At 42.6% G+C, this 23,008-nt stretch overlaps 1 protein-coding gene across 4 annotated transcripts in view; it reads right to left on the bottom strand.

Annotated features, from left to right (window-relative positions):
- Positions 1-23,008, bottom strand: part of MYO5A (myosin VA) — a 73,396-nt gene that overhangs the window by 37,955 nt on the left and 12,433 nt on the right. For all 4 annotated transcript variants that reach the window (XM_039339593.1, XM_039339594.1, XM_039339592.1 and 1 more), the window contains exons 2-19: positions 19,454-19,564; positions 18,930-19,101; positions 16,096-16,240; positions 14,966-15,122; positions 12,461-12,604; positions 11,860-11,941; positions 11,073-11,180; positions 9,739-9,845; positions 8,877-9,142; positions 8,457-8,538; positions 8,046-8,186; positions 7,058-7,183; positions 6,632-6,715; positions 5,557-5,715; positions 4,542-4,639; positions 2,909-2,995; positions 2,683-2,791; positions 481-692 (exon numbers count right to left, since the gene is read on the bottom strand). In XM_039339593.1, the coding sequence (XP_039195527.1) occupies positions 481-692; positions 2,683-2,791; positions 2,909-2,995; positions 4,542-4,639; positions 5,557-5,715; positions 6,632-6,715; positions 7,058-7,183; positions 8,046-8,186; positions 8,457-8,538; positions 8,877-9,142; positions 9,739-9,845; positions 11,073-11,180; positions 11,860-11,941; positions 12,461-12,604; positions 14,966-15,122; positions 16,096-16,240; positions 18,930-19,101; positions 19,454-19,564 (2,390 nt within the window). The remainder of the gene's footprint in view (positions 1-480; positions 693-2,682; positions 2,792-2,908; positions 2,996-4,541; positions 4,640-5,556; positions 5,716-6,631; positions 6,716-7,057; positions 7,184-8,045; positions 8,187-8,456; positions 8,539-8,876; positions 9,143-9,738; positions 9,846-11,072; positions 11,181-11,859; positions 11,942-12,460; positions 12,605-14,965; positions 15,123-16,095; positions 16,241-18,929; positions 19,102-19,453; positions 19,565-23,008) is intronic.

The raw sequence follows: 23,008 nt of genomic DNA, 5'->3' as shown, positions 1-23,008 counted from the left end.
ATAGCAAGGAACTATTTACACTAGATCAATAATCAAGAAGTATCAACTGACACAAACAAGCTAACAACAAAGAACAACTAAATCAAGGAACCACCGAGACCATTCCCACCAACACTGACAGGACGAACCACTAGTATAGAAAAGCAGAGCAAACCCCACTCCCTTCTAGCACTGATGAAGTTACCTAGTTGGGTCATGAAACGTCTACAAGAAAACAACCCAGCTCAGAGAGCACCAAGGACCCCATAGGTCAACCCTGAGCTACCAATTTTCTCTTCCATCAAAACTATTTAAGAGCAGGGGTCTCCAACCTTGGTAACGTTAAGACTTGTGGACTTCAACTCCCAGAATTCCTCAGCCAGCTTGGCTGGCTGAGGAATTCTGGGAGTTGAAGTCCACAAGTCTTAAAATTGCCATGGTTGGGGACCTCTGATTTAGAGCGCAACATCATAAGGAAGCATCCCCAGAGGATCAGCTTACCATCGTGCCTGGTATCCACGGACGTATCTCTGAATGGTGATGGCTGCCTTCCTCATGCGCAGGTACTTCTTTCGCATCAACCAGCCCCTGATAGTTTTTTGGATACGGATGCAAGCTGCTCTTAGTTTATCGGCCCTTATTTTTTCCAAATAAGCAACTTGACCAGCCCGGAAAAATATTTTTGTCTTCCCAAACTGGTACTTATCCTTGTCCTATTTTCAGAAGGGAAATGTATAATCAGTATCAGACTGACCCACTTTGCCGTATAAATAAAAAGACAGACTGGATTCAATACTAGAAGAATTAAAAATACCTTATGATACTACGAAGGTCAAATTATGCAGAAGCAGCAGAATAGATTAAAAAAATAATTTATAATATCTGGATCATACCACTCTATTTCGAACACTTCACGATGATTTCACAATGTGAAGAAAATTTAGGGTGTTATTATGTACTCTATGTTAGGCAATTCATTCTGAGCATGAGCCGTATTTCCCTCAAAGCAGGAGGATTAAACACATATCAATATACCAAAGTGTCAAAAGTTTAAAAGGAAGATTTAAATTAGGAATCTAAATTAATTTGTCTTCTCTATAGGACATCTAAAGGACTTTTCATCCAGTTAAGCTGCCATGGGATGGATGGATTTTCAATCTTATCTATGCACTTACCTGAGACAAACCCCAATGAAATCAGCATGTGGAGGGAACTATTTCTGCATAAACATATATATGATCCCTTTGTTAGTCTCTGATTGTACTTTGATTTCTACACCCTGGGCAAAGGTCAGATTGCACGCGACACATTGGACTTCCGTAATGGGAAGTTCTAATATTTTTCCCAGAGCTGAGAGCAGTTTGGGGGGAATGTGTGATACACTCAGTCATATCAAGATGAAGGACTCTTCAAATGATGCCATTTCCCTGCTAAAAAGCCCTCCCCATCCTGTGCTACTCTTCTTCCTAAGAGGCGTGGTGATAAATTAAAATGCTATTTTGATTATGGGTCATCAAGTTCAATATCAACTCTTAGCAAACATATAGGTAGATCTTCTCCATGAAAAAAAATGACATTTACATGTTGAAAGTGAGGAAACCATTTTAAAAATAAGTATCTCCTCCTCCTCTGTGCTTAATTAGCTCTTCAAGGTGCTATCAAGTAGTAATAATTTTAAAAAAGTAAGCCCAAATGCTACCCAAATATCAGAGACAGAATCCATTTGAAAGCAGGAAAGATGAAGAGTGTGGGAAATAAATCATGCCAATTCTTGAATGCAGGGGATTAAGAAGCCAATAGTCCAATAATATGAATATAATATAAACACTCTCCCTCCCCTCAAAGGTGAGGTGCCCCCCCCCTCTCCTGGCCTTCTGGAAAAGCATGAAAACGTGGCTGTGTGGCCTTGCATGGGGCACACAGAGGAGCAGGCAACTAGGGGGCTGCTAAGTTCCCTGAAAGCTCTCCTCCCCCTGCAATCTTTTAATTAATTTTTAACACTGCTTGCCTTTTACATTTTATATACTGTTCTTCTGCTTTTAGAATTTTACGTGTACACCAACAGGAGCCCCTCTGTGTGGGAGATGGGCAGCTCCTAGCTAGGATAGCTAGGATAGATGGCTAGGGTAGATAGGTAGGTAGGTAGGTAGGTAGATAGATATAGATGGATGGATGGAGAGAGAGAGAGAGAGAGAGAGAGAATATACAGACGGACATACACATGATGATAGATAGATAGATAGATAGATAGATAGATAGATAGATAGATAGATAGATAGATAGATAGATAGATAGATAGATAGGCAGGCAGGCAGGCAGGCAGGCAGGCAGGCAGGCAGGCAGGCAGGCAGGCAGGCAGGCAGGCAGGCAGGCAGGCAGGCAGGCAGGCATACAAGATAGGATAGAAATGATAGAGATAATACAGATGATAGATAGATAGATAGATAGACAGACAGACAGACAGACAGACAGACAGACAGACAGACAGACAGACAGACAGACAGACAGACAGATAGATAGATAGATAGATAGATAGACAGACATACAGACTGGGGGGGAGGGAGAGACAGACAGACAGACAGACAGACAAAGGCATATTGGTAGAGGAGATTGGAAAACCACTTTACTGCGCATCATTCAAATAAGAGGGATCCACCCAGCATGGGCTAACTTTACAGGCATTAAGCACCATAAATCTATTACCAGAATCAGCTTTTCCAAGACATTTTTGCATGTCTGTTTCCTGTCACTGAGGACATCTTTCTGCTTCATCAGGACACGATAGCGGCTGAAGAATTCTTGATAGGTCCACCTGGTTTCAAGAGGCAAGGTGGCATTTAGCCAATCAGGAAAAAAAACAACCTTTGAAATGCAAACCGCATTCCCCCCCCCCTCCGTGCCCCCCCCGTCTCATGTGTGACGTGCTCACCTCGAAGGGAAACCAGCTGCACTGATCCGGATTGTCTCCAGCACGCCACAGGCTCTGAGCTGTTGTACAGTCCGCTTTTCATCAAACCTACGGGTGAACACATAGTGTGGAGTCATTCATGACAGAAGTGTGATGAGAAAGGATGAGTTGCCAGAGGAGCAGCAAAAAGATACAAATAAGTCCCAAATGGCTCTAGCAGAGATCTGTTCGGCAGGAGGTGCACTCAGGTAAGACCATAAGACTATATAAGAACTAAAAGGAGAATATTTGTAGCTCAGGGTTGGCGTGAGGGGTTCTTGGTGCTCTCTGAGCTTGCTTGTTTTCTTGCAGACGTTTCATTACCCAAACTAGCTAACATCATCAGGGCTAGAAGGGGGGGGGAGGAGGAGGAGGAGGAGGAAGAGGAGGAGGAGAACTGTGGGTTCCTTGGTGCTCTCTGAGCTTGCTTGTTTTCTTGCAGACGTTTCACTACCAAACTAGCTAACATCATCAGTGCTAGAAGGGAATGAGGGAGGAGGAGGAGGAGGAAGGGGGGGGGTCCTTGGTGTTCTCTGAACTTGGTGGTTTTCTTTCAGACATTTCATTACCCAACTAGGTAACATCATCAGTGCTAGAAGGGGGGGGGAGGAGGACGACGACGACGACGACAACGACTGTGGGGCCCTTGGTGCTCTCTGAGCTTGCTTGTTTTCTTGCAGATGTTTCATTACCCAAACTAGATAATACCATCAGTGTGACTAGCCCTGATGATGTTACCTAGTTGGGTAATGAAATGTCTGCAAAACAACAAGCAAGCTCAGAGAGCACCCAGGACCCCACAGTCGTTGTCGTCGTCCTCCTCCTCCCCCCCCTTCTAGCCCTGATGATGTTACCTAGTTGGGTAATGAAATGTCTGCAAAACAACAGATATAAACAAAGTTGCTATAAGCTAATCAAAGCATTTTATCTCAAGACTAAGCAAGACTGAATGCAAAACTTTTGCATCATAGCAACGGTGTTTCATTCATAAAAATTCAATCATCGAACAACAGCCTTGAGATTTTTTTTCAAGGCCCAAATTGAGCTACACTTAATAAATGGGCAGGGACATGACATCTGTTTGTTTTCGTCCAAATCAAGCATTGACAGATGTTTATTTTTTTTTTCTCTAACACAATATACTTTCACAGAGCAAATACGACAGGTGTCAACGCTGCTAACATCGGAGGTTTTGCATTGACAATAGATGGAAATGTAGCCATCTTTTTCCCTTTTGCTTTTAGAGTTAGATGATGCTGGGAAGGGGGGGATGTGAATGAGAATCTAGCTAGACATAACAACACTAAACCTAGGGTGAGAATCAAGGTTATTGAGCCCAGAGCTGATAAAGAATTGGCGGGCTGGAGAACTGGAGAGGAAGCCCCTGCTTCAAGCTAATTGGGGAATGTGATTTATGAATGTTAATTGGAGGAAGGAAAATGTGCTTTGATACTATGTGCTCAGGGGAGGGGAATTCAGTTTTTGGCTTCAATTATGCAGTGCCGATATTATGCTACTCAAATAAAAGATTCTTTAAGGTAAACAATGCCTCGAAGTTCTTTTGAAGAGTTTTTCATCTGTCGGAACCATGACAATGACAGGATCATGAACTTACATAAATGGAAACTTGAAGTCGTTTGGTTTAATACACCGCACGTAATGTGGAGTTGTGGCATTAAGGGTCTCCATCAAGAGATGCAGAGAATTTCTGAACTGTAGGAAAGATCAAAAGATGTACAAGGAAACACTTGACACATTTTTTTTTCTTTCTTTGGAGCAGTGGTTCTCAACCTGTGGGTCAGGACCCCATTTGGGGTCAAACGACCATTTCAGGGGGGTCGCCAAACAACACAGTCCGCCATTTTTTCCCCTTTTTCCTTAGCTGTGCTATTCCCTTTTATTCTATTGGCTTTTGAAAGCCAATAGAATAGACTCTCTTGAATAGAGTCTAATTCTATTGGCTTTCAAAAGCCAATAGGAATTGTCTAGGCTGTCTCTGCCCTGCTGAGCCCGCCAAAAGCCCCATTCTGCAAACGGTGCTGCACCAGTTGAGTAGTCCTCGACTTACGACCAGTTGGGGGTCATGGCATTAAAAAGGTTGAGATCCACTGCTTTAGAGCGAAACTTCTCCATGCAGCAATTTCTAATAACATATAAATGACAGGTCATCTGTTTTATTTTTAAAAGTCAGTCTGCATCTTTATTAATCGTGGAAATAAGTCCAGATCACACTTAGGCCATAGTCCAAGAAGTACAGGTAGTGGGCCATAGCCCACAGGTAGACTGTGAGGAAAAATGTCGCTATTTCTCCACAAACAGTTACGCAGCCGCTCCCAATCTCTTCTATACCCCGCACCTCTAGAACGTTTCTGATATATATAAACTTTAACAAAAGTTTGAAATAACGGCAATGAATTATGCATATACACTATAATTTTGAAAACTCAAGTTTTCGCACCCCCTGGAATATCGTCTCCCACCCCCAGGGCACCCCTGATTGGGAACCTCTGGGTTACAGCAAATGTTTCTTCTCCCGTTCTCCATTATCATGAGGGATAGCCCCAAGTAAAGTGGGGGCCGTGCAATCTGGAAATAGCCCAAAACAAAGACATGTAATCCATTTCCTTTACCTGATGCCCCACAGTTTTCTTATGTTCCTTGCTTGCTTGGGCCATTTTGGACTTGGCTGGTTTTACAGCTGCTCGAGACAATGGGATACGACCCGATGGAGTGGCTGAGGCGGGGCTGATTGCCTTCTCCTCTTGAAACAGCTCAGGCAGCATCTTAAACTGAGTCAGACACAGAGTTTTTAGAACGTCGCCTCTGAATTTAGGAAAGAGAAAGCTTTCCCTGAGGTAAGGCAACAAAAAGGGGAAACCGAAGCCCAAAGAGATTATCATTCACGGGCTGGTTTTGTTGCTTTCCAGAGGCTTGGAAAAATAAAGAGAATTTAGCTTTTGCTTTATCAAGCAGGTTAATTTAGGTGACCCCGAGAATGTAAGAATGGCCTTTTCTAGATTAGAGCAAGGACGCAGATGGCCCAAGAGTCTGTGTCCCACGGAGGCCAACCAGAAGCATCCGTGAAGCTTACTTACAAAGAGTATGCAGCGATACAAGACCTTCTCCACTGTCCCTACAGAGCAGTTATATGCGCTCTTAAAGCTTGTTGCCGAGGCAACCTTAGGCTTGCACCAGATTTCATGATTTCAAATCATGCAACCACAAACAATTCAAGGGTGGCCCTTCTACTAAATAAATATTGCAGAAACTCTCTGTATGTTGCTCTCTCTAAAAGCTGTGAAGTTTGACACCTAGTACTTCGTCTCACTCCTACTTCTTCTGCACCGTGAATTTTGAGAGAAGCTGGCACCTTTGCTGAAATGCAGGACAATCTTCCATTAAAGAAGAGAATTACAGGAAAAGAGAATTATTTTCAAATGCCTAGAAGTCTGTAAGCTTCCAAGAAAGGGAATAGAAATCAGACAAGGGAGAGAAAAGTAGACTTCCTTTCTGATTTTAATTATGCATTTAAGTTTCCTAGAATATGATCAGGAAGGAGTAGACTGTCGTATTGCACCTATTCATTGATGTAACTGGTTAGATTCATATCCTGCTCTTCTCTGAAATCAGAAATGGACGACACTTCGGTCTTTATAGAATTGTGATGGTAAGTGAAATGGCAGGGAGGATTATTTCAACACTAACCTTACTTGATTTGAGAACATTGATCTGTTCTTCATAGACAGTATCCTTGTTTTTTTCCAAAAACCCTTCGCACTGGTACTCCACCTGGAAATGCAAACATCTAATTTTACCAAAGAGCGGTTGCAATCAGTGGCCCACAAGGATAGGTACACCTAGATAAGCGCAAATGTCTTCTGTTTTATGAGATTTCCAATTTCAGATTTAAGTTTAAAAGCTTTGCCAAAGTTTGATTGTGGTAGTTAACAAAGGAAGCCATCACACTCAACGCAAAGCATACTTGCTTTGTTGAATTGCTTGCCAAACATTTTCTGCCTCAAGAATTCCTCCCAATGACAACTGCAAAAAGATCCTTTGATGGACCGAGACAAGTGCAAGTAACAAGAAAAAAAGTAATATCCACATCAGCCAGGAAACAAAATCCCCTACCTTATCTGCAAAGTGTTGAATAATAAAAGCTTTGTTGGACAATCGAGGTTTCTCAAACAGTGCCGTCTTATTCAAGTGAGTATTGTATAATTTCTGCGCCCAACTATTGTCTGAGCCTTTAGGCATCTAAAGAAGGGACAGATGGAGAGATAACTTCACATTTCTGGTGGGAACAAAGCCATGGAGGTGGGGGAATAATCGCAGAAAAGTTATAAATGGTGCCCTTGAAAAGGAAGAAATATTCTCTCTCTTTTTTTTTCCCTGTGCAGGAATTTTGTAACATTTTTAATTGGCTTTTAGTGCTGTCCACAGGGGAGCTGCCTATCCATCTCAGAGAGTTTAGCAAAAGAGACACATGAAATGACACCGAACAAAACTCAGCCACTGCCTTCAAATCCTGGGAATGGACGCTTATGGACTGCAGGAGGCATGCGACTTGTGCCAAACGATGTCTCACGAAACCAGACATGTCAAACACAAGGCCCGGGGGCCGGATGCGGCCCGCGAAGTGGTTTCATGTGGCCCGCGAAGCCATCCTGGAAACAGTGAGGGAACGGCCCCTGCTGCCTTGGGCCTGGCCCAGGCCGGCCGGGAGCCAATGTACAATTTTGTGGTGGCCATCTTGGCACTTGCCCCGGTGGACCATGCCTTGGCACTTGCCCCAGTCCCAATCCCTTCTGCCAGAGACCCTCAGATCTGTCCCACTCCTGCCCAGGCCCCCACAGGCACCCTTGACGCAAATTATGTAGAACTGGCCACACCCACCCAGTAGGCCACACCTACTCCATCCACGCCCACCCAGTAGGCTGCACCCACTCTGGCCACACCCTCCCGGCCCCCCAGGGCAACCGCAATGCTGATGCGGCCCTCAGTGAAATTGAGTTTGACACCCCTGCACTAAACCAACGGTGAGGATATAAATGAGTATTTAACACTTTCTACTTTGTTCTGCAGAAATTTTTCTACAGGGGAAATTTGGACTACCTACCTTGCATTCCTCATCCAGCAAATCCAGAATTCCCATTTTGGCCTCGATGAGGTTAATGCAGGGCTGATTGTCATAGAAATCAATCAAGGTCCAAGGAATTTGTTCCCTCATGTATTCTTCTTGCTCCAACTTAAAGACATGCTGTGTGAGAGGGTAGAAGACGGGTCGTCAGGGTAAGGTTACAGGGCTGACTTTGCATTTTTCCTGGGGCTTTTAACGGCCATACGGAAATTGAAACGGACAGCCTGCTTTGCCAGATGCAGCAGATTAACCTAGCTATCCCTCTAGAACACGATAAATGCTAAAAGTCCTCCTTCTGAACCACTAATCCAGAAAAACTAATTATGAAGTGGATAATTAAGATGTGGGTGGATAGCATTACACCAAAAAAAAACCAAGTTTCTTACTTACCATATTGAACTGCTGCTGCAGTTTCTCATTGGCGTAATTTATACAGAATTGTTCAAAACTGTTGATCTCAAATGTTTCAAACCTGAAAAAGAAGATGTTTCAGCCTACCTGAAAAGTGTTCAATGAACAGTTGCACAGCTGAGGTCTAAAACCTCCAGCTGAATTATTACAGCTGTATTAAATGGAATGGAAGGGCCAGACCAAAAAAAACCACCAAAAAAACATTTACTCAATGTCTACATTCCTAGCAGGAAGAAAACAGCCCTTCACGAGGTAAGCTATTATATAATCTGATTCTATGGAACATCGAGATATTGTTTCAGATGCTCTTATCATTTTTGGCTACACCGCCTAAGGTCATTGCAATGGTAGCAAAACTGAAAAGAAGTGGATAAAAATCATGAGACGGAAAGCACTCACCCATAAATGTCCAACACGCCAATGAAAGAATGCTGTTTCACAGTGGACTGCAAAGCTTTGTTCACATGTTCTACAATCCAGATAAAAAGGTTGGCGTAGATATGTTTTGCAAGCGCATCCCTAGCATTGATAGCCTGCAGCTTGGAAATTGGCTTGATGTAGGTCTCGGTGGCAGTAGCGAGCTTTCTGTGGCAAAGCCAATGCGCCATCTGCTCATATTCCACTCCCATGAGTTCACAGAAGATCCTGAGGGGTTCGTGTTTAGGCTACAAGGACAATAATCTCCTTAGAGTTGAAAACAATAGATACATATTCCCAACAACTCATCTAAAAATTTTCAAGCAGCCAAACGTTGACGAGAAAGATTTTATGCCTTAGATCAGGGCTCTTCAAACTTGGCCCTTGGATGACTCGTGGACTTCAACTCCCAGAATTCCTCAGCCAGCATGCCTCACGCTGGCTGAGGAATTCTGGGAGCTGAAGTTCACAAGTCATCAAAGGGCCAAGTTTGAAGAGCCCTGCCTTAGATTTAATGAGAAAGTTCTTCCATTTGGAAAGACGTAATTTGAAGAAAAATGAGCAAGAATCTAAAAAGAAAGAAAGAAAGAAAGAGAGAGAGAGAGAGAGAGAGAGAGAGAGAGAGAGAGAGAGAGAAAGAAAGAAAGAAAGAAAGAAAGAAAGAAAGAAAGAAAGAAAGAAAGAAAGAAAGAAAGAAAGAAAGAAAGAAAGAAAGAAAGAAGAGATGGGGAAAATGCAGTTTATCTATTTTGGCAAGGCAACTACAAGACAAATAGACAAGGAAGAGTAGGGAACTTCGAAATGTCAATGGGATCGAGAATATTCAAAGTATTTTGGAACTTACAGGGATTGTGCAGCTATCGGCGTCTCGAGATGTGAATGTCACGTTGCCCAAGTGAAGAATGGCAGCAAGGATTTGGAAAATTCCCATCTGACGGGAATCAACAATGCCTGTTGTATTGGGGAAGAAGGGAAGCAGCGTAAAATTAAAAAAAAAAGTTTCCTTGAATAACTATAGCCTATTAAGTACCTAAACAAGAAGGATACAAGGTATAATTAATAATAAGGTAATAGTTCATCACTGAGTGGGGGAGTCACCCTTTTATTTTTTATTTTTTAACCAAAAAGGCAAGAACTTACAGCCACATCCAGACTGCATTCAAACTGCAGTCTCCCACTTGGAAGAGATGTAAAATGATTTTTTTTTTAGCATCATAAACTATAAAATGTTCCTGTGTCCTTCCATAATCGCCCCTTAATATCTGCCTCCTTACAAATGGTTTTTATGCTAAATCTTATGCTAATTATGCACATTCTTGCATAATTACAGCAGACCACTGTAGCATTTTTACAATTCAAAGCAACGCATCAATACTTCCAGAAAGGCATAATTTTATCCTCCAGCGAGTTAGATGCCTTTGGTGAAAGAATGGTGAGTTTTGCACCAAGAAATAAATGCAACAGCCTTACGGTTCTTCAAAACTTATTTTTGCCAGAAAGTCAGCTGCTCTTAGTATCCCTGCAGTGTTTTAAGAAAGCTGAACTATTTGTAACTGAAGCAGATATCTGCTCCTCCCCCATTCCTCTGTGGTGCCTTTGCGATGTTGAATAGTAGTTAGCAAGGTTGTATTCTGCAACCTATTAAGCTCAGTAGGTGGAACCCTCTCTTAAGCAACGTCCTTTTAAGGTTTTTTTTCTTTTTGCAAATTATAATATACAACATTGGGGGAGTTATCCTAAGTCAGTGGTGGCGAACCTATGGCACGGGTGCCAGAGGTGGCACTCAGAGCCCTCTCTGTGGGCACGCGCGCCGTCGCCCCAGTCCTAGGCCTTCAGCTGGGTTTTATAAAACCTTTTCACTTTAGGCCTCCGCCGCCGTGTGTAAAAAAAAGATTCAATCAATCAATCAATTTCAACTTCTCGCGGGAAAAAAAAGATCTTGCAAAGTTGGAATTGATTGATTGAACTTTTTAGTCCCACCCAGTCTGCCGTTACCACTGCAGACACGCCCACCCAATGGGCCACGCCCACCCAATGAGCCACACCCACTCAATAGGCCACACCCACCCAGCACCCAACAATGCATAAGTGGGTTTTGGGTTGCAGTTCGGGCACTCAGCCTCTCAAAGGTTCGCCATCACTGTCCTAAGTGAAGCGCTTGAAGAGTCTCGTGCTTACCTAAAAGAGTGCAAGCCCGCCGAGTGTTGAGCATTTCCTTAGCGTCATCAATTCCGTCAATTATTGGGCTGCCCCCTTGTTTTGTATAGTGAAAATAGTCTGCATTCCCTATTTGGACAAAAAAAAGATTATTTCTTACAACAAAATGCCGTGATGACTTTCGTGCGACAGGCATGTAACTGCTGCCCATTGAGAAGGCACTATTTGTTCATTAGTAAGAATTTATACCCCTTCTTCACAAAGTTCTTTAAAGTTCAAAAAGATTTTGCGGAGATTCAATGCAGCCAGAGTGATCAAGCAAATAATGGTTCCTCTTAAATTATTCCTGAGAATGGTAAAATATTTGTAATAGCACTAGATTTGCTTCATGTTTATACATGGAAGATACATGGTTATTAGTAGATAAGAGGGGGGACATGATAGCAATGTTCCAATATCTCAGGGGCTGCCCCAAAGAAGAGGGAGTCAAGCTATTCTCCAAAGGCAGGACAAGAAGCAATGGGTGGAAACTAATCGAGGAGAAAAGCAACCTAGAACTAAAGAGAAACTTCCTGACAGTTAGAACAATTAACTGGTGGAACCACCTGCCTCCAGAAGTGGTGAATGCTCCAACACTGGAATTTTTTAAGAAGAGACTGGACAGCCATTTGTCTGAAATGGTATAGGGTTTCCTGCCTGAGCAGGGGGTTGGACTAGATGACCTCCAAGGTCCCTTCCACCTTTTATTATTATAAGAAAAATACTTTGTAAATGCCAACATGTAGTACCAACAGATACCGATACATACCCAATCGCAACGCTTTAAATTCAGGTAATGCTGCAGAAGCACAAAGCTGATAGAAGATATGGTAATTTCTCTCTTCTTCTGCCTTTAATACAAATAGATTATATTTGATATGGACCAGTTGACTCTTAGCGACCACACAGACAGCGGTCTCCAGCAACAAATAAATTACACACAAATACATACACAGAAATAATACATATATATAATGGATGAATTTTTGTATGACAGATACTATCCTGAGAAAGTTTTGACTAAAACAGGGGTCTTCAAACTTGGCCCTTTTATGACTTGTGGACTTCAATTCCCAGGCACGCTGGCTGAGGAATTCTGGGAGCTGAAGTCCACGAGTCATAAAAGGGCCAAGTGTGAAGACCCCTGGAGTAAAACAACCCATAATTTGCCCCCTTCCAATTTTTTCCACTGGTTCTTGAGTCCCCCTCTGGAACAATAGATGCAGAGATCCTTTCTTCCTTAAATTAACCATTTCCACTCAGGATTGCAAAAGGCGAACCCCAACCACATCCCACTCCAGATGTAAGCCATCACGCACAGTTTTGTCCCCCAACTCATAATTTTGCAATTAAGGCAGAATCCCCTTTACCTGGAACACCACTCTTGATTTTTCTAGGAGGTAAGTCCTCATGTTAGCCCCTGTGATTCGATACCGTTTGTCAAAACCGATTTCAATGTATTTCCCAAAGCGACTGCTGTTGTCGTTTCTTGTGGTTTTGGCATTGCCAATAGACTGTGGGGAAGGAAAGAGGACAGGGTCAGAAATTTTGAGACCCACTCCAATTATAAGTATTATATTATATTGATTAATTAATTAAGGAGGGCTTCTTTCTCACACACATGGGAGAGGATGCCTCTTCTAAGACTAGGGCTTTCTGAGAAGACATGTGCATATTCAAAAAGAAAGATGGACTACAACAGGAGTCTTCAAACTTGGTCACTTGAAGACTTGTGGACTTCAACTCCCAGAATTGCTCAGCCAGCGTGAGGCACGCTAGCTGAGCATACTGAAAGTCCACAAGTCTTAAAGTAGCCAAGTTTGAAGATCCCTGGACTACATCATGCCTGAGAATTATTCTTTTAACAATTGCCAGTTTTAATCCATAACTTAATCCATAACTTAAAACTCATATTAAAAATTTAATCTATACGATGTCTCCAGTTAACATATTCAGATGCATATGATATTACAAGCACAAACAGACCTCTTTATGTAGATACAAAGAATTGTTTGACTAAAAATCACGCAGAAGATAAGTCTCCACTACCCCCAACAGACCTTCTTTCAGAAAATGGGTTTCATCATTCATACACTTTTGTTAACAATAACTGCATGTTAGTGACAGTGCAGCACACCCACCCACTAAGACTGAATCAGAGATTTTTTTGAAGACTGAGGGTGGAAGATATCTTTAGAACAATGACTGTATTTGTACGTCACCAGAGATAGAGTGAAGGGATCTGGAGAGACTCAAAAATAATAATAATATTAATAATAATGCATGTTTTAAACCATGCTGACTCAGGAATTCTGGTAGTTAAAAGTCCACAGGGCCTAAAGTTGTCATAGCTGTTCACCCCTGCTCTATCATGTCACGATCGTTCTACATCTAGAACAGGGGTGTCAAACTCAATTTCACTGAGGGCCACATCAGCATTGTGGTTGCCCTGGGGGGGGGGCTGGGGGTGTGTGGCCAGGGTGGGTGCGGTCTACTGGGTGAGTGTGGATGGAGTGGGTGTGGCCTATTGGGTGGGCGTGGCCAGCTCTACATCGTTTGCTTTAAGGGTGCCTATGGGGGCCTGGGCAGGAGTGGGACAGATCTGAGGGTCTTTGGCAGAAGGGGATGGGACCGGGACAAGCGCCAAGGCATGGTCCATTTCTTCATTCCTCACAAAGGGTGACCCCTCCCCAGCATGCACCCAGGGGGTGGGGCCGACGCGGCAGGGGCTGGTTCCTCGCTGTTTCCAGACGGCCTTGTGGAGCCAAGACTGAATGCGTTTCAGCATAGATGGCCACCACAAAATTGTACATTGGCTTCCAGCCGGCCTGGGCCAGGGCCAAGGCAGCGGGGGGGCGTTCCCTCACTGTTTCCAGGATGGCTTCGCGGGCCACATGAAACCACTTTGTGGGTGGCATCCGGCCCCCGGGCCTTGTGTTTGACATGTCTGATCTAGAAGGAAAAGTGAAAATGCTCACGACATGCCTATTGGTTAGTAGGCGTTTTACTGATAAATGCTCGGTAAAGTTGCTTGCAAACTTCCACACAGCACGGCAAACCAGGCAGAATTACCTGAGCTCTGAATACATCAAATACACCTCTGACAAAGTTGCCTTTAGGGCCACCTCCACTTTTGTTTTGTGTTTCAAGAAATGCTTAAAATAAGGAAAAAATAGGTTTTAAAATATTCAAGACAGGGGGGAAGTGGGACTTAATCTCTCAATAGATCTCCTGAATGTTCTGCATCTGGTAGGTATATCATCAGGTATATCTTCCCTCCCCATCCATTTCTCTTTTGCATTTACATTTTTAAGGGCTTCCATCATTGTCCTGTTTTCCTGCAAAATCTGCTAGTCCTTAAGAATCCGTATCGGTTATAGACAGTCCTTGACTTACAACAGTTCAATTAACGACCATTCAAAGTTACAAGGGCACCGAAAAAGGTGACTTACGACCGTTTTTCACCCTTAGGACCACTGCAGCACCCCTGTGGCCAGGCGATCAAAACTCGGACGCTTGGCAACTGACTCTGCATTTATGACGGTTGCAGTGTCCTGGGGGTCATGTGATCCCCTTTTGCGGCCTTCTGACCAGCAAAGCCAATGGGGAAGCCAGATTCACTTAATGACCGGGTTACTAACAACCGCAATGACTCACTTAACAACTGGGGCAAGGAAGATGGTAAAATGGGACAAAATTCACTTAACAAACGTCCCTCTTAGCAACAAAAATTTGGGGACTGATATATACCTGATATATCATCCAGGATGGTTGAAGCAGTCAAGGGGAAACAAATCGTCCAATGGCAAAATTGTTCCCTAATTTAAAATAATAATAATAATAATAAAGGAACAACACACACATTCCGGTCTTACCTCCATTATAGGATTGGAAGCTAATACTTTCTCTTCAACGTTAGCTTCACTTGCCGAGCCGCTCACCGTGGCAAAGTATCTCATGGCGTATTTGGCAGACACGGTTTTCCCAGCTCCCGATTCCCCGCTGACGATGATGGACTGGTTGCGTTCATCTCTGAAATAGAAACAAAATCATTGGACAGAATAACAGAGCTGGAAGGGACCTTGGAGGTCTTCTAGTCCGACCCCCTGCTCAAGCAGGAGACCCTATACCCGTGGTGGCGAACCTATGGCCCGCGTGCCACAGGTGGCACGCAGAGCCCTCTCTGTGGGCATGCGCACCGTCGCCCCAGTCCTAGGTCTTCAGCTGGGTTTTATAAAGCCTTTTCACTTTAGGCCTCTGCCGCCGTGTACAAAAAAAAAAAAAGGTTCAATCAATCAATCAATTTCAACTTCTCGCGGGGAAAAAAAAGATCTTGCAAAGTTGGAATTGATTGATTGAACTTTTTAGTCCCACCCAGTCTGCCGTTACCACCGCAGTCCCACCCACCCAATGGGCCACACCCACCCAATGGGCCACACCCACCCGGCACTCGACGATGCATGTGGGTTTTGGGCACTCGGTCTCTAAAAGGTTTGCCATCACTGCCCTATAACTCATAAACCTATCATTTAGATTGTGTATGACTACAGGGAGTCCTCAGACTAAGGATTGCAATGGACCCCAAAATGCCCGTTGCTAAGCAAGACAGTTGCATGAATTTTGCCCCATTTTTACGACCTTCCTTGCCCCAGCTGCACACTGAATCACGGCAGTCGCTTACTTAGTACCGCGACTCTTCAAAGAATCTTGACTTCCCCATTGACTTTGTCAGGAGGTTGCAAAAGGAGGATCACGTGACCCCCATCAAAAATACAAACCCGTTGCCAGCATCTGAATTTTGATCATGTGACCATGGGGATGCTGCCATGGTTATAAGTGTGAAAAGCCTTCACAGGCCATTTTTTTTCAGCGCCACGGTCACTTCAAACGGTCGTTAAACAAATGCCGAAGACCGCCTGCATATGATTCTATTTATCATGACAACAGCCCCCCTCCTTCCACAAACCTAATTGGTGGAAAGCCGACACCCCTCATTCTCACAAACCTGGCCATCTGTTTGTATGCCTCCTCAGCCACAGCAAAGATGTGGGGGTCCATGTCCCCCATATTTTGGCCACTGTAGGCATTGATGATGTCTTCGCCATAGATAGGCAGCTGCTCGTAAGGATTTATGGCAACTAAAACTATACCTAAAGCAAAATAAGAACAAAGACATGGTAAAGTAGTGGATATTGATTCAGGAACAATTTAGCCCGTGTTGAACTGCAACCATCACAATAAAGATATGTTTTCTTTTTAGCTTTGTCAGTGTATTGCCTAAACCAGGGGTCCCCAACCTCCGATCCGTGGACCGGGACCGGGCCACGGCATGCCAGCAACCGGTCCGCACAAACAAGCAAAGCAGGCAGCACACAAAACCACGCGCTCTCCGGTCCGTGGAAAAACCTTTCTCCACAGACCCGGTCCCTGGTGCTCAAAAGGTTGGGGGCCACTGAGCTAAACAGTACAACTGACATTATATGGAATGTAATTTAAGCGGTTGTCTGTAGGAGACTCGGCTTCCAGGGTGAATCATGGTTGACTGAAGACATCTCCACGAACAAGCAGAGACTATGACCATTATGAAGAACGAAGGACCGGCGGCTAGACCAGTCCTTCGAAAGAGTGAGCAGGAGGTCACCCACAAGTGCTCTGAATGACAATTCTTCACAAGGAGACCATCAAATAGCAGTGTCCATGAGTTTTGAAGGCCAGGAGCCAAAATCTAATCTAATGAGCCGAGGTGGCGCAGCAGTTACAGTGCAGTACTGCAGGCCACTTTAGCTGACTGTGTTCAGCAGGTCAGCGGTTCAAATCTCACCGGCTCCAGGTTGACTCAGCCTTCCATCCTTCCAAAGTAGGTAAAATGAGGACCCGGATTGTTGGGGGCAATGTAATATATATATATATATATGTAATATATGTGTATATGTATGTGTATGTATGTATATATATATATATATACATACATACATTGCTTACTGGTGTACACCGCTTAGAGAGTGCTTTCACTTAAAGCGGTACATAAGTCTCATAAATAAATAAATAAATAAATAAATAAATAAATAAAATCTTCGCTCCGAGCACAACAGAGCCTTTGATAAGGACGCTTTAGTAAGGATATTAAGCTTGCCTAATTCATTTTCTAATAACATCTGGAAATGTTCAATTTAACCACTTTATGGACATTAAAAACCTTCAAAAGAGTGAATTTAATTGGATACCTGATGAACTTTTACTTTCTTTGGATTTAAAAAAAAAATTAAACAGGGATTTAAGAATTTAAAAAATATACAGTTGGCAAAAAGCAAAAAAGATTGAGTTCTGATCAGATTGGGAGACCAGAGAGATTTGGAATATTGGTTATTTTTGCTGTAAGAGTCAAAAAGGAGGCATGTAATTAAATTGTCTAGAGCAGTGGTTCTCAATCTGTGGGTCGGGACCCCATTTGGGGTCGAACGACCATTTCACGGGGGTCGCCAAACAACGCAGTCCGCCATTTCCCTCCCCCCCTTTTCCTTAGCTGTGCTACTCCCTTTTATTCTATTGGCTTTTGAAAGCCAATAGAATAGACTCTCTTGAATAGAGTCTAATTCTATTGGCTTTCAAAAGCCAATAGGAATTGTCCAGGCTGTCTCTGCCCTGCTGAGCCCACCAAAAGTCCCATTCTGCAAACGGAGCTGCACCAGTTGAGTAATCCTCGACTTACGACCGGTTGAGTAGTCCTTGACTTACGACCGGTTGGGGGTCGCGGCATTTAAAAAGGTTGAGAACCACTGGTCTAGAGAGACGACTAAAAGGAACTAAACCCATATTAGGAGGCTTGGTGAAGGTTACAAGTGGACACTAGAAGGAACTAAAGGACCAGGCAGAAAAGAATTTAAATGGCTAAGCCAGGGGTAGGCAAACTTGGCTCTTTTATGCCTCATGGACTTCCAGAATTCCTGAGCCAGCCATGCTGAGGGGAAAGGGAGAAGTTTCCAAGCTGAGCCATGCTGGCTCAGGTATTCTGGCAGCTGAAGTCCACAAGTCATAAAAGAGCCAAGGTTGCCTATCCCTGGGCTAAGCCCACTATTGGAATACAAAAGACAAATAACGAATACTTGTAAAGAACAGGATGGGAATAGGAATCTATGGGGAAGGGAAAAGGCATATGAAAAAAAAAGTGAAATGTATAGCTTCAGTTCAGTTTGTCACAGCGTTGACAGAAAGTTTATGAAACAAATTTTGCTTAAATCTCTTCCTAATTCTTATGCGTTTTTAAGATGTTCCCATTTTTTAAAACAACTTCCCTTGTTGCACCAACTTCTAAGAAACTGATGAAAGATCTATAAGTGTGTCACGGAGGCACAAACTGCATGCACACATTATCTCTACAGCTGAAAAGTCATGTGTTCTTTGCTCAATAATTACACAACAAAGTTTAAAAAAGCATCTAACAAGTTCAGGTAAGCTTAATGCCTGTGCATATATGAAAGTTATCGTGTCTATTCTACAAACTTACCTGATACCAACTTACGCCAAGACTGGAAAAACCCAGTCACTGCAGCATTGTGGTTTTACACAACCAGCAAAAATACAGACTTTTAAAAAATGCTCAGGCCGCTGTAGTTATGAAAGAAATATTATAAACTTTTTTCAGAACTGCAATTTTTTTATTATTATTATTCCTGGCCTGGAATGTGCCATTTACCTACACCAGGGATTCTCAAACTTGGCCACTGGCTGGGGAATTCTGGAAGTTGAAGTCCACAAGTCTTAAAGTGGCCAAGTTTGAGGACCCTTGACCTACACTAACAAGGAATAATGTGAAAGAGACTTCAGAGGGTCTGTGCTTACCACAATATGTATAAATGAGTTTTGAGTCTATAAACCGAACTTTGAGATTGTGGAGAACAGCAGGTTCATGAAGGTAGCTGAGTGCTGTCAGGTCATTTTCACCCACAAGTATGTCTGGATTTCGCAAGGGTGGTAGGTCCTTAGACTTAGCATCAAGTTTATATTCAATATCCTTAAAAAAAATAACACAAATTATACTTGGGAGAGTATTTTTTTTAGTTTTCCCCCCACAAAGTTCATTAGCTGTGTAAATTAAAAGGAAACTTGAGACGTCCTAAAGATACGTTTTTCTATAGCAGCTTACAAACTTTTTTTCTCAAGTTGATTGTTATGGTATATAGGTAGTACATAAAGTACCTTTTAAATGCTATTTATTTTATTTTAGGGATACTTTAAAGCCAACTGAACGACTTTGGTAGCAGGTGATGCAAATTCCAAATAAACAGGGTCATATCATGAAAGTAAAGATTTCAGAATCAAAGCAGAACAAACCTTACTAAATATAATGGTAAAATTAACATTACCTTGCCATCCTCAAGTCGCAGATGTAGGACTTTGTCTCCTGGTTTATAATCTTTCAAAAGTTCTGCCGACTTCCACACTAATTCTGAATCCGGTATCCAAATCCTTGCATACTAAAAGACAGAAACAATTAAAACAGTTATCTTTTTTAAAGGGATTTATAATAGGAGCATAATCACACTTATCAACTAACATTTGCAGCTGTTTTTTCAAGTCATTATTACGTATTTCTGATCTTTTGCTCCCTTAATTTATACTAAATTTGGCCTCCCCATTGGCTGGACAACATTCCATCGACAAGTCCTTACTTTCCAGATAAATGCCTTTAAAAGATTCCATCTTTCTCTTACCAGACTCAGTGTTACATCTCCCCTCAAGGCCAGTTTGCAAAGAAATTGAACAAGAATGTGTTGCACTGTGGGGGAAAATGCATGCGCAGCAAACTGCCGTACTTTCCCCCCCACAAACCTCATAACCTTTTGATATCCTTTGTCCTAATGAAGCAGCCAGAAGGTCATCCACTTTTGACTTAATGCCTCACCTACCTAAACAGATAATATGCTTACCTTAGTTCCTTCTCCTATCTCTTCCTGTCTTTGTTAGTTCCTTCTGCTTTCATCTCTCTGTATTTGTTCTTACCTGGCCTTTGACCATGTAATGTGTTACTAGAAAATAGTTGCTTACATGAAGACATTTTCCAATGAAGAAACTTTATGTCAGCATCTAATGGTTAAACTTATGAATGTAAAATGTCAGCATTTAATGGTAAAGCCTATGTATGTAACATGTATATAAGAAGCAATAAACTCAGAGTTTGTCAAACTGTGTCCTGCAGCTTCAAACCCCTGCTCAAAACATGTCTGTGTCTTTTTCTTAGCGTCTTACATTGCACTGCATAGGAAACAAGCGAAGTCTACAACAAAATATATCCACCCTGTACAAAAGGCAAATTATTTAAAGGCCCATCAAACATTAGCAAAGACAAGTAGGATAAAGCCCACAGAAGCTCTACTTTTCACTGTTTGTATTTATTAATGGATGTTAAAACTCTTTTGGAGCTAAAAGACATATGTACTGAGATACATCTTTTGGAGCTAAAAGGTTTACTGAAATATGACTTCACCTTTTTCTGGGAATTTGGAAACACAGAATGACAGGAAGGAACTAAGAAGTTAAAACCTTTCTAAAAGAAAGCACAGCCCCTGCTGTTACAGAGAGTTTTCTGCTTGCTGTGTGCCAATAAAAAGAACAAAATCTTAATTACTACAGGCCAGTGATGGCGAACCTTTTAGAGACCATGTGCCCAAACTGCAACCTAAAACCCACTTATGCATTGTTGGGTGCCGGGTGGATGTGGCCCATCGGCTGGGTGTGGCCAACTGGGTGGGCGTGGCTGCGGTGGTAACGGCAGACTGGGTGGGACTAAAAAGTTCAATCAATCAATTCCAACTTTGCAAGATCTTTTTTTTTCCCGCGAGAAGTTGAAATTGACTGATTGAACCTTTTTTTTTTGCACACGGTGGCTGAGGCCTAAAGCGAAAAGGTTTTATAAAACCCAGCTGACGGCCTAGGACTGGGGCAACGGCATGCGTGCCCACAGAGAGGGCTCTGCTTGCCACCTCTGGCACCCGTGCCATAGGTTCGCCACCACTGCTCTAATGCCAGAACACTGGCATCTTGTGCATCTGCTGGGAAAACCACCACATCAAACAGTTGCAACAACAAGGACCAAGGGAACACATCTCCATGGAAACTAGACAACCAAAACCCACTGCGCCGACTTAAAGGAATATTTAAAGGAAGAAGATCTGCCGTCAACAGATGCCTGTGGCATTTATGTGTGCGATTTTGATCACCTGTGTCTCTGTGTTAATATTTCAACCACGGCAAAAGAATCCTCTTAATAATTAAGCCGCAGAAGTTGGCTGAGTTGTAATTATTTTCTCTTATTTAACCTGAATTTCAACCCATTCCATCTGAGAGGATCAAACTTATGTTTATATCGGGCAAGCTGCATGTGGTGCATTTAGCTTGCTTGGGTATCAATGTCCTTGGAAAGGATTTGCGAAGTTTTTGCTTCAGAACCTAAGCCAAAGAAATAGCCGTAGAAATATTTTTAATATTGTTGTTGAATTTTTATCCTGTCTGTTTTATAGGCACATAACTCAAATGACCAAATAGTCACTGAGTAGCACCGATTTCTACCCCCCAGACTTTAATCGTGGTCTGCAATAGAGAAGAAAACAATATATATTTTCCTGAAAAAGCTACCATTTACTCCTCAAAGAATTGAAGGGTTTTTCTTTAAAAAGGAAAAAAAAAAGCATGTTTTAAGGTAATAACATCCATTAGAAATTCAAGCAGTCACTTCAAGAAATTGCAATTTCTTAACTGGCAGAAATATCATGCAGGCTCGCAAAAGCTCCTAAGTTATCTCATGGAAAGAGAATTTGATATAAATAATGGATTTTTTTTTCCCAAAATAATTAAATGGCATCCACAGTAGTATTCTTCACGAAACCTTCATCTGTGGAGATTACAAACCCTTGGAACAACCAAACCTTTGAAGTTTTTCAACTGTAATCACATTACATTTTGATAAAAAGAGCTCTTGACAGAATTCTGTTCCGCAGAAAAAATAAGAGTGTTAAAAACAATTTTTTCTTGCATTTCATGATCTAATCTAAGATCATATGAGCAAATCACCAGACCAAACTATCGACCAAAACATTCACATCATAAGATCACTTAAGGCAGGGAATCTCTCACAGGCACTAGTGGTCAGTTAAAATTTGTTGTTGTTAGTTGCAAAGTCGTGTCCGACCCATCGCGACTCCATGGACAACGTTCCTCCAGGCCTTCCTCTCCTCTACCATCTTCTGTAGTCCATTTAAGCTCACGCCTCCTGCTTCAGTGACTCCATCCAGCCATCTCCTTCTCTGTCGTCCCCTTCTTCTATTGCCCTCAATCTTTCCCAGCATTAGGCCCTTCTCCAGTGAGTCCTTCCTTCTCATTAGGTGGCCAAAGTATTTGAGTTTCAACTTCAGGATCTGGCCTTCTAAAGAGCAGTCGGGGTTGATCTCTTCTAGGACTGACCGGTTTGAACGCCTTGCAGTCCAAGGGACTCGCAGGAGTCTTCTCCAGCACCATAGTTCAAAGGCCTCAATTCTTTGGCGCTCAGCCTTTCTTATGGTCCAACTTTTGCAGCCATACATTGCAACTGGGAAAACCATGGCCTGGACTATACGCACTTTTGTTGGCAGGGTGATGTCTCTGCTTTTTAGTATGCTGTCTAGATTTGCCATAGCTTTCCTCCCCAGGGGCAAGCGTCTTCTAATTTCTTGGCTGCAATCCCTATCTGCAGTGATCTTGGAGCCCAGGAAGATAAAATCTGTCACTCCCTCCATTTCTTCCCCATCTATTTGCCAGGAATTAAGAGGGCTGGATGCCACGAGGTATTTTTAAACTCAAAAAGAGAGTGCAATATGCTTCTCAAGTCTATTTTTTAAAAAAAAAAAAAGCCAGAAGAGTGTAAGTGCATCACTATTTTTTTTTAA

Source organism: Crotalus tigris, unplaced genomic scaffold, assembly GCF_016545835.1.
Source record: "Crotalus tigris isolate CLP2741 ecotype Arizona unplaced genomic scaffold, ASM1654583v1 scf7180000017735.2152567, whole genome shotgun sequence".
NCBI lineage: Eukaryota > Metazoa > Chordata > Lepidosauria > Squamata > Viperidae > Crotalus > Crotalus tigris.
This window is presented reverse-complemented; position numbering and strand designations above follow the sequence as displayed.